Below are 12,511 nucleotides of genomic sequence, written 5' to 3' on the forward strand. Positions count from 1 at the left end.
TGCGAAGCCGCGGCTGGTCGCTAGTGTTTTCATAATATAAACAAGTCTTAATGCAGTTGGAATGGTTTATTTGTACTAGTGTTTATAATAGGATGAAATTATCGCTGGATGTATTCATTTTATAAAAAAGGTTTTTTTACTATGACAGCGACATGGTACTGCCATGGTGTCACAAACATTCGGTCCAAGAGATACCATCGTTTCGCTCTGCTTGTGATTGTGAAAAGCGTGACATCTTTGTTTAGATAATAAAATACAGCTGTACTCAACCTAAATATATAGAAGTAGTTTTTTTTTAAACTTTTTATGTTTAATTACGAAATATTATAAGCATCAATTTGTGAATGCTTCATTGGTCTAGTGGTGCTCGTGCTTTAGATCCGGAGACCCTGAGTTGATATTCCCGGGTCAAGCCAATTAAACCGTAAAAGGTTTTTCTGTAAAGGATTTCGCATTAATCAGTAGCAGCCCGAAGTTTAACATACCAATAGACTTCATATTGGGAAGTTAACAGAGTTACTATTCTAAAAAAACAAGTCTTATTCATATAAAAACTCAAGCCCATTATAGTCTTACAATGTTTATAAAATGTGTTGTCCTTAAAACATATATTCACTGTATCATTCGGATAGATCTATTATTAAATAAAAGTAAATGCAATCGTATATTGCATTAAGCACTCGGGTCATTAACCTATTGCATGCGACGACTAAAGTCGTGACTAGCTTGTTTAATTATTCTCACCTTGATAATAGATGTATTATATAATATCACATAACTAATCACATTCATATACAGCTGCGTCTCCACAAGAGACATTGCTTACTTTTGTGTTGTCCACACGTGTTCGTTTAGATGTGTGTTAAAACCTTAAGTAGTCAGTAAAATTATTATAAACATTTGTAGTTATGCAAAGTTCAAAATTGCAACGAATGAATTTTTAATAGTAACCAAAATCAGCGTTTTTTAATAAATCTGTAACTCTGCATTCCTAAATATTTTTACAAAGCGTTCATTTCTTTTATTAAATTCCCGCAGGCATAAAATATGTAGAGTCATGCATTTCAATGTTATGTTAAAACAATATTAATGTACTTATAAGGTACAAGATTATGTTGGTTACAGAGATTATATAACGTTTTTGTTATACGATACATAAAACGTAGTCTATTGGTTGGTTGATAAGTGCAATTTGATTTAATTGTATCCTCCATTTTCAAATTGATTGATTGATTAGTAATTATTTCTATTATTCCAATAGAAAAGCACCAAAACAGTCCAGTGGTTGTAAAGGCTGACGTGAGCTTATAGTATAAACTATAATATATTTTTAGAATACCTGATTATCAACAAAAGTATTAATTTGTCTAATAAAAAATTGAACATCACGTTTTCGTGCTTCAGCGTTTCGAGCTAGATAATTTAGCAGAAAGTCAATTGTGATGGAGAAATCGCTCGAATCACGACCGGCTTTTCCAACCGAACGCAATGACCGTTTAAGGAATAACATTACGATGTTTGTGACGTAGTGATTAAACAAAAATAGCTTGGGCTATGACATGACAAACGAACGTCGATTATATTCAAATTGTTAATATTTTCAACGACTGAGCAGTTAACTTATTGAATAACGGTTTTTTATTTTCATAATTGCTTCATTTAAAATGTTAAAATTGGATCCTCAGATTATTGGGAATCGTGTTCCACAAATATTTTAGCTAATCTTTGATATCAATGTCAACAAATCTCCAATACAGCCCAAATATTGGCAAAGTGAAGTGACTGGATGACTGAGTGAGTGAGTATGTTCCTTTTAACAACGCTCATTTAATATTCTACGCGACATGCCACGGGGATCGCATTGTTTGCCGGAAGTCCAAACGACTTGGAATCTGTCGGCCATTACATGCTCGATGCTTCGCAGGTGCTTCGAATAAACGTTCAATTATAAAGAGGAATATATGTGTGTAATTCATGAAAGTAATTATGTAATATAATTATTTATATGTTTACTAAATGAGTTCAAAATATTAGCAAGAAGTAAAGGTGGTGTGCATGACCATAAGCTGCAAGATGCCAGATCCCTTTAGCCTGTTACGAATACCGTCTATCATCTTTCTAAACGAAAATCACACACACCGTATTCCTGACTGGTTGGAGAATGATAGGCTCATCCACCTAGGCTTTAAAAGGTCCTTAAACGAAGATTGCAGCTTCAAACCTTGTCATACATGTGTTTTCGTGCTCGGCGATGAAGGAAAGCATCGTTAGGAAACTTGCATATGTCAAATGAAATTTTGCCACGAATACTAACAAGTATTGAATTACCGTGATGTTGTAAGCTTCACAAACCTTCTAATGTTGCACGCGCGCAGCATATTTACAAGCTGATATTTTAGTTAATGTCGGAAAATGCTATAATTGCGTGTCGCTTTTCTTAATTTGTTAATCGGATTAGTTTACCTTTGTCTCGAATATTTGCGTATGGATTCCTAAGAGAACGCACGTGAAATAAGTAAACAATGAAGAAAATAACAATTTATGTTTTTTGAACTAATTGAACTAGTAGGCAGAAAATCAATAACAATTACATAACTTGGTAACATTATTAGTTGACAACAGATTTACAGTAGTCACAGAAACATTTTTCACCTGCTTATATTTATAACAACAAGCTTATTTTCTTCTCATGTAGAATGTATTAAAGAATCTTTAATCTGCTAGGCATCTAACGAAATATTCCTACTCAAGCTAGTATTATATCCATCGACCCGCCTGACTCATGACACTCTCTGATACGTCCTTGCGATGTCCTCAGCCCATTCGAGTCTGTTCTACTTGTCTCGTAGGGTTGCCGACCGCCCAAGTCTTTAAGAATCAGTTATAACTGTCTTATGTTAATATTTAATAATCAATACGCTACTTCGAATAGAGTAACGATAGAAAAAATAATGAGGCTAAATATGGTTCAATAAAGTTGTTGTTTTGGCGATATTGTTATATAGCTATGTCCCGAGACTTCGTCTGCATCAACTTTATTTTACCCGCAGATTCAATATTATTCTTATCAAAAATCGGGCGATGTTCTTTCCAATAATTTTAAAGTTGGTTCATTGATATTATAGCTGTGATGAGGTAATAAATGGATAGACTGTTACTTGCGCATTATAACATTAGGCTGTAATAAAATGTAGCTTATTCCATACATATACAGGAAAAGCCAAATAAACATAATTTGACATGATCAATCAATTGACGCTATATCGGTCGGTCGAGAGCTTGAATAATAATTTACGATATTCATTATGAATTTGCGTTTTGAACATCGACAAAAGCTGTTATCGGAACTTTGGAAATAAAATTAAAGTAGTTAAGTAGAATAGTGTTGTGTTGGAAATAAATATATAATAATCAAGACCTATTAGCAGCACTATATAGCATGGAAAAGGTAAATCTAAGTCTAAATCTCAGTTTGCTTCTCTTCAATCCTTCTTCGTTCGGAAATGACTATACAAATAATATTCGTCCGAGGATTATATTCACCTAGTATATATATAGTTCCTTATATAAAGTATGATTTTGTTAACCCTACACGATATCAGTCAGCCGCGATAGCTTAACGGCTATCCGACCTGCCTCAAAAATTACACTAATGACAAAATGATGTCTACGAATGTTCTTTTTTCTGTGGTTGAACTTACTCAAGGGGAACGTTTATAGAGCCGTTATAGTTTTGTATACTATGAAATGGTACTACGAATTATAATGTAACTAAACGATTTACTCACTATTCAGTTGTCATAATATAACAATATGGATGGTGCAAGCGAACAGCAATAATTACATGACTCATCCGAGAAAGTTGAAATTCTGAAAACCCATACCAGTATTCATCTAAATCCTCAAAAACTCGAAACTTTCTCTTTCAAAAAATATCGTATCGAATCGTTTTATAAATTGATTAATAATTTCTGTAGTAAAAAATAATAATACTATATTTCGGATACTTCTTACAAACTACATACATATAAATGGACGGAAATATTATAAATGCAAAAGTTTATTTTTTTATATATTTGTTCCTCGCGGTCAGACACAGCACGGTTGAGATGATTCGAATCGAACTTGCTATGTTTTTGGAATATATCTTAGAATACGACGGGGGACACTTTGTATTTATTGATTTGTTAGCAATAGCAACATCAGTAGTTAGTAAGATTCTCTATGATAAATCCCTTCAAAAATATGTCATGTACAAAAACATGTCATCCTATTATAAGCACAATGTTCTTTATATTTTATACAAAAATCTGAAATAGATGAGAGTCTATTATAATTATGACACATACATTCTCCAAATAGTCCGGTTTTTTTCAACCTGTCTATGATGAAGTTAAAATGTACTCAATAAGGTCGCTGTGAATTACATTATGGAGGAAATGGAGAGTTGATCAATATTAAATTTATTATAAATAACATAAACTTATAAAAATAAAAGCTTAATAATGATGTCATACATCTGTTAGTTGCCTGCGCACGCGCAGCCCACGTATCCATGCGCCCTTGCACTTCACGTGTATGGCTTCCTGCCTTTTCACAATTCCCATTCATACCGTCACGAACGACTGACCCCTGGTGCTGATGCGTATGACGAAATATTTGTAATGATTCTTAAAGGTTTCACTGATAAAGTTGAATTTACAAAAGCACGTGCACTGGACTCAATCACGCTTTAGTTGAGTTACATTCCTCATGCCAGATTTATTCACCTATGCCTAATATCATAATTTATAAAGAAAATCAAATCCATATACAACCGTAATCTTATGTATAAATAAATATTTTTATAACGTGGTTTTTAGATTATATAATAGTATGGATATTCTTTCAAGACTGCTAAGTACTGTTTTATAGATAAAATATTTATCGCTGCTACAGTCGCGTTCTGCAAGACCTAAATTCGATTAATCGGGTGATGTAAAGCGGGGGCGATTCGTATCGCGAATGGGCGGACGTGCGAAACGGAAACGTTCCGTTCATAAACGATAGTTTGCAAAACGTAATATTGTTAATAGAAATGGCCAAACAATGGGAATAGAAAGATCATTAAACTTAAAACAAAAACGCAATGTAGCGATACTTAGTCACGGCCAGTTGCTGTTTTTGAACGATATTTATTAAACCATAGATACCAAGCTTAAATTTTAATAAAGTTTATGCTCGGTTTGTATTCTAACTTGTATTTTATTCAAACACTACTTTTGCATCGCCAATCGCTATCGTATACACAAGTATTTAATTTTGAATATTGTTTTTCAGGGAGAGCCTGGAAGGAGTATAACATTTACGAGTACAGAAGAAACTCAAAAACAATCTAAAGCATTTCCAGACATACGTCTTGTTGACGGCCCATCTATATTAGCTGGCAGAGTTCAGCTTTTACATCGAGGACAATGGAGATCCGTTTGCTCAAACTCAAGAAAGTAAGATCATGCGATTGTCTATCTTCATTAGTTCTTCAAATAATTCCCGTTGTTAGAATTCAGAACTTCGAATGCTGTTTGATTTAGACGATGTATAAAATTATTTTCTATTTAATTCCAGTTGGACCATCAACGACATGGAAACAGCGTGCAGGCAATTAGGCTTCATGGGCGGAACGTTTTACAATTGGATGGATCGACAACCAGGCAGGCGGGCGCGACTGTTACTTGAGGAACCCAAGTGTAAAGGCACGGAATACGACCTCTTCCAGTGCGATTGGAATTCTAGACAACTGGGCTCAGGCGTATGTGACTACCACCCTGACCTCGGTATCCAGTGCCAACCCCATCACGACGATAATGAGTTGAGAAATTCGGGTGTGCATTGGAGGGGTATAAGATTCGAAAACGCCGTTTATGAAAGGTTACTTACAGCGGCTAATACTCTTTACGTTCCAACATCGATGTCAAAATTGGTACATATAACTATTAAAAATGCAGGTTTAGGAAGAGATAATAACGCAACGAGCACTTTGGATATAATAGGCGTCCCCCCTTTAATGGAAGATATAGAAATATCAAATTCTGCCTTTAACGCTATAAACGTGACATCACCCGACGCTCCAATCATAATAAACAACTGCACAATACAAAATAATAGAGGTTACGGTGTATATGTTAATTCTACGTACGGAATGACAAAGATCGAGAATTGCCTGATTCACGACAACGGCGGCGACGGGGTCAAATACGTGGTGCACGAAATGAATATAGATGAGAAGTTCGATCGCAGCGAAATCTTTGATTTGTGTACTCTCGCGTCTACACCCAGTCAAACATTCCCCATTCAAATGTCCATAGAGCAATCGAGATATTCCAATATGGAAAGAGATTGCAATCAAAAATTTTACACGAGACCTGACCACGTCCTCACGCTCAGCTTTATAAAGCTATTGACTAATAAAAACGATACCGGGGAAATATTCATATACGACGGTTTAACGGCAAACGATAAACTACTATTGCAATTTAATATACGAAACCACACTCGGCCACAGAGTGTCACATCCACGAGAAACAGAATGTACGTGAGGTTCCGTGCCAATACACGAACGGATATTGTAGGATTTTTGAGGTTAATGTCAGGAATAAGTAAAACTTACGATTTGAATGTAACTGACACGATTATTTCCGACAACAATGGCAGAGGTGTTGTTATCGAGAACCTTCGTTCTCAAATTCACATCCACCGAACATCCATATCTAATAATAACCACGTAGCTGGTCTTCAAGTACTGAACGGTGCAGGAGATGTTAACGTAACGGAGAGCAGAATCTCTTTCAACCAAGGCGATGGCGTTAACATCACTGTGACAGGAGGCAATCGAAACATCTCAAGAAGTATTATAAGTTCTAACCAAGGTTATGGTGTAGCAGTTTGGTTGAACAATACTCAGGAGACTGAATACATACCAATAAACCAAACCACCGTCGTAGAATATTCAGAAATTTTTAAAAATTTAGATGTTGGTATTCTCCACGGAAACTTTTGTGGTGATAGTTGGGTGAACGTAACCGGAAATTGGTTTAATTCTAGCGTGGAGAGCACCGTGGAAATAAACACATGTTGGAGATTTAACGATCCGATCAAATTGCTCTACTTACAAATAGGGCACAATAGATTTTATCAAAATCAACGAGTGCCTTTAAGAATCCAACCAGCACTAAATGTTATTGGAAGAATTGAATATAATTATTTCGAACATGGCGAATATGGTGCAATTGCTATACTAAATAGAATCGAAGGAAAATATCTGGAAGAATTCGAAATACTACCGGCTAGATTCGATATACAACATAACTATTTCTATGGCAATAGAGGACCATTCGTAGTAAATCTTGGACTTTCGCCATACAGTGATATTCAGTATATCTTGTTTACAAGAAATTATCTTCGCGAAAATAAAGCAAGAGAGCCATTTGAACCATTGGAAGGTTTATCGTCCCGACTTACTCCTAGAAGTAGGGTCGCTGCAACTATAGTTTTAGCTTCAAGTAACATCGACGTTTTCAGGAATATTATAAATAATCCCGAGGCACAATATGAAATTGGTTCACACGTCGAAGATCAAAGTAAAATTCTAAATTGTACATTTAACTGGCTCGGATTTGGAGAAGAAGAAAAAGTTTATAAGAGATTGTTTCATAGAAAAGATAGGTATAATTTAGCTAAAATTATTTATATGCCCTATCTATTGCATAGTAGTAATCCTGGTGCCACCCAAATTAATTATAATTCACTGCACGTACCGCAGTTTAATGTACCTGGATCTTCCACCGTTGGAGGTGAAGTAGAAGGAATTGAAATATTGAGACAAGGAGAATACGATGTGGATAAAGACATCAATATTCGTCCCGGAGGCAGGCTGATTTTGCAGTCGGGAGTCACGTTGAAATTTCCACCTGCAATGGGAATGATGATTGCTGGAAAAATTGAAGCAAAAGGAAAACGGCCCAATGATATTACGTTTACCTTGAAGGAAGAAGTAACTATGACTAATGATAGTGTGTATGAAACAGATTCAGAGTTAGAACCGACTACTCCAGGCTACCAAGAGCCAATCGTCCCAATAAGACTTTTAGGCGGCAGAACACCTCACGAGGGAAGGTTACAAGTTCGAATAGATAATAAATGGGGAACGATATGTAATTATCGTTGGAATATTGTAAACGCTGCATTGGTATGCAATCAACTTGGTTTGGTATTAAATCCTGATGATTGGTTTTTGGAACCTAATGAAATTCCCAATGCTGGAATATCTGAAGATATTGTTCTCTCGAATGTAGAATGTACAGAATTTGATAATGATATAACTAAATGTAAGGCTGAAACATTAGAAAGCTTTGAAAATTCTTGTACACATGAAAATGACGTTGGGATAAGATGTTATGAAACAAGTTGGGCTGGAGTAAGATTCAGTGTCATCGCTGAAAGAGCTGATCTACAGTACGTAAGCATAGAAAAAGCTGGACTCCTTGACTATTCCTCAAACTCGTTCAAGCCTGCGCTTCAGATCGATTTTGCTCGGCATAGTCTAGATAGTGTCAAAATCGCCAACAATTACCACGACGGCTTAGGAATTTTATATTCTGATTTATACGGAGCTGACGCCATCAATACAGTCAGAAACTCTGAATTTAGCAACAATAAAGGTAGCGGTATTAGTTTCAAGCAGTTAGGTTTGAAGGTTTATAGTTCTGTTATAGAAAACAATGAAATTGCTGGGATTTCTCATAATCCACATATAACCGGTCCACAACAGAGAGAAATATCTGGATGGTTTAATCTGGATCCGAGTTTCGACATGAATGAGTCGAACTATCATCCTATAATGGTGCCTGAGTACGAAACAGATATATCCCTAGTCAATGGAGAAACTAGGCATATCGTTTTTACAAAAAATAACAATGAAAATATTGTCAAAACTTACAATATTAGATGCAACCCTGGCTATGTACTTGGACTTCAAATTTTAAATCCAATACATAATTTCTCAACAGAAAGTATATGTATATATGATTCACAAAATATTAATGAAGCTAGCACTGCATGGTGTCTCGATCGTGACTTGTCTACATTTCCAACAACGAGTAATACTTTCGGTGTCGTATTGAAATATGAAAGCGGTGCCAGAGCTTTAGGTGGCGTAGTGCTAGTAGTTAGTACAATTATAGCACCGGTGCAAAATATTAGGAACAGAATTGTAAAAGGGCCAGTTCCAACTTTGCTGGTTACGAATACAAAAATAAAGGGAAACACGAAAGGAGTAAAAGCACTCTATTATAATCGTTATTTAAACGAAATCGGCGATCACTTCTTACGTAAAGCTAACGAAACTATTAAGTTGATCAATTGCGAAATAGCTCACAACACAGAAGAGGCAATCTACATTAATACTCCGTTTTGGGATATTCATGAAAGCAACATTACGGAAATAACTATTATGGTAAATAATAGTTTAATTACGGATAACGGTAAAGGTATATTTCATTTTGCTAGAGATTTGAGAAGTTCCAACAATTTGTATCATTACGTGCTCCAAGATAATACGATAGAAAGAAACAAATATGGAGGATTCGATATAGGCTTGCCTTATGTTTGGCAGTACAATGAAAACTTCACTCATTCTACTTATCTACATAATAACACTTGGCGTAATAACCAAAACTTTGCATTTGTTGTCGACGGTCATTTTGCGGAAGTTAACATTACGAAAAATGTGTTTAGTGATAACAATTGCAAAAACGGATTGATATCCATTCGAGGCATGGAAAAGAAAATGAAGATAGATGGAAACTTCATAGAAAGAAACAATGGGCAATATATGGTGCAATTCCACATGGATAGTCAAAGTGAGATCATGGGATTCGTTTTCGCCGTATTCGTCTATAATCAAGTTAAAAATAATAAATATATGGCGCAAGTAAATCGTGGAGCCCTTCTAAGAAGCTTCGATCCCACTTATGTTATTGGATTTAAAGGAATTCAGAAAGTAAAAGTTAGCCGAAACCTGTTTGGAAATAACGCCATTCAATATACTTTACTAGCTGGTATCAAAACTGCGAAAATAAATAATCTATTAGATGTTACAGAAAATTGGTGGGGAAGTTCTGATGAAAAAGAGATTAGGAAACAAATATTTGATTTCGACGATTGGAATAACCACGCTGTTGCCACATATTTACCTTACTTACTTGAAGATAACTTTGATGCAAGTGTATCCATAACGTTCAGTCATGACAGTATGATTGATCTAAATGAACTTGGAGGGCGTCTAACGTCTGATCTTACATTGGACGCTCGAGCAACGCCTTACATCGTGAAAGCTGATATTACGGTAATGCCAGATGTTACACTCACGATTAATCCAGGTGTCGTCATGGAGTTTGCTCCGAATGTGGGTATACTGGTTATGGGTATCCTTAATGCCATCGGTCACGGACAATTACCTATTATAATGAAACCGATGCCATACACCTCTGAGGTAGAAGTTAACAAAATTGAGAAGAGAGATATCGGACAATATTCACCTGCTCACCGCAAACATAAGCGACAGCTGGAAACCATGACGCTGTTAAATTCAATTCGCTTATGCACGGGTAGAAACTGCTCGATCAATGACAACAATAACGAAAGAGCCAATGAGGGATTTTTGGAATATTATAATAAGACCACATTGCAGTGGGTGCCGATGTGTGACAATCGGTTTACAGAAAGAAATGCTCAAGTAGTTTGTCGCGCATTAGGTTTTGACCCGATAAACGTATTTTTTGCGCACGACAGACGAGTAGAATACCACAGCAGTTCCCTTTCTCGCATATGGTCTTGGCCTGAGCCTTTGCAATGTGTAGGTACCGAAGACCGGTACGAGGACTGTCCCATTCGACTGAATGGTCAATTATATGGTCACAGACATGATTGTAAATGGAATTCAGAATTCGTATTTATTCACTGTGGCTCAAGAAATCTGGATGAAAATCTTGAATATTGGGGTGGAATTCGTTTTGCTAATCCAGAATTTGAATATTCTATGTACGAACATAGAATTCACGATCATCATACTCACGAAACATTAAAAAAAGTTGAGAGCAGGTTGCAGCACATGCAAATTATTGGCGCTGGAATATTACATAACGAAAAATCGCCCGCTATTCAAAGTATTATAAAAAATCCAATTATTGAAAATGTTAATATCAGCAAATGTGCTTACCACGGCATCAACTTGATTTCTCCAACAGATACAATAAATATAATGTTTAACTCAATAAGTAATACTTTAGGGGAAGGGATCAGCGCTATCTCCTTAAACGGGGAGGGGAGGGAGTCTGAAGAATCCAGTTTTACTCCATTGAAGGACCTCAACCTACCTTATCACTTATTTTCACTAATAGACATTTGCGACAGCACGAAAGTTATAACTGTTGAAGAAAGAGTCATTTTGTATTACAAATATGATAATAATCCAGTCAATTGTGTAAAAATATTCAAAAGTATGTTCAGAGTAAAACCGTTTGGATTTAGGTTATTACAATTTAACTTATTTAACCACACTCTCAACTACGGAAAGCGTGACTCGCTGACGCTCTACGATGGCGATATTTACAATATAACTGCACCTCAAATCGGATACTTGGAAAACGGGTCACCGGAAGAGAAGAAACTTTTCAGAAGCAACGGAGCTAGCTTAAGCGTCAAGCTGTTCGCTAATGGTGCGGCGTCTGTTCACGGGTTCATTGCTGAAATTGTTACTTTACCTATATCTGCTATTGGATTTAGTAAGTATTATCTATTTGTACCATTATTTATACTCAATTGTTTTACTTTTTTAATAAATGCATTATAAAATTGTTTTCTTATAATGCTTCTCTTTTAGATCGTGACGTTCAGCATAACATATCAAGCAGTGAACTCACCAACAACCGCGACGGTGCTATCACCTACCAATCCGTCGGAGAAGTGAACCCCCTGGTGGCGATCAACAGGAACGAGATCACTCACAACTGTCTCAAGCTTTACGGGAACTTCACCACGTGCCAGGCCGCCGTCAGAGTCGATGTGCAGAATACACAAACTTTAGTATTTAGAGTAAGTTGGAAAAAACTTAAATTTTTACATCCACGTCTAGTATATTTTAGATACAAGGATTTGGTTTGAGTCACACGGACGATAACCTGCCTGAGTACCAACGCTTAGAATTGCACTTTTGTGCTTTGGTTTCACGACACCATATCTGATGCTTTGTATTGATGATGTTTTATTTTTTGCGCATAATTCTTCGTACTTTGGTTCAAAAGTAATTTCTAACGCAATTTTCTACAAATTTTCAGAATAACTTAGTACGAGATAACGTCGGTGGCTTACTGATACGAGCGGATTCGAGAGGCTCGGCGACATCTCTACGTGGATGGATCCATAATAATTTATTCCTCGCCAATCATGATATGCCGTGTCTCCAAATCGAGGGTAA

At 36.1% G+C, this 12,511-nt stretch overlaps 1 protein-coding gene across 3 annotated transcripts in view; it reads left to right on the forward strand.

Moving 5' to 3' along the window:
* The window catches only part of LOC125066635 (protein bark beetle), a 30,235-nt gene that overhangs the window by 11,861 nt on the left and 5,863 nt on the right, over positions 1–12,511 (forward strand). For all 3 annotated transcript variants that reach the window (XR_007119689.1, XM_047674829.1, XM_047674830.1), the window contains exons 2-5: positions 5,320–5,483; positions 5,605–11,819; positions 11,918–12,129; positions 12,372–12,507. Coding sequence is in view for 2 of the 3 variants with exons in the window: in XM_047674829.1 (XP_047530785.1) it covers positions 5,320–5,483; positions 5,605–11,819; positions 11,918–12,129; positions 12,372–12,507 (6,727 nt within the window). In the remaining variant the exon portion in view is untranslated. The remainder of the gene's footprint in view (positions 1–5,319; positions 5,484–5,604; positions 11,820–11,917; positions 12,130–12,371; positions 12,508–12,511) is intronic.

This window comes from Vanessa atalanta, chromosome 9 (assembly GCF_905147765.1).
Source record: "Vanessa atalanta chromosome 9, ilVanAtal1.2, whole genome shotgun sequence".
NCBI lineage: Eukaryota > Metazoa > Arthropoda > Insecta > Lepidoptera > Nymphalidae > Vanessa > Vanessa atalanta.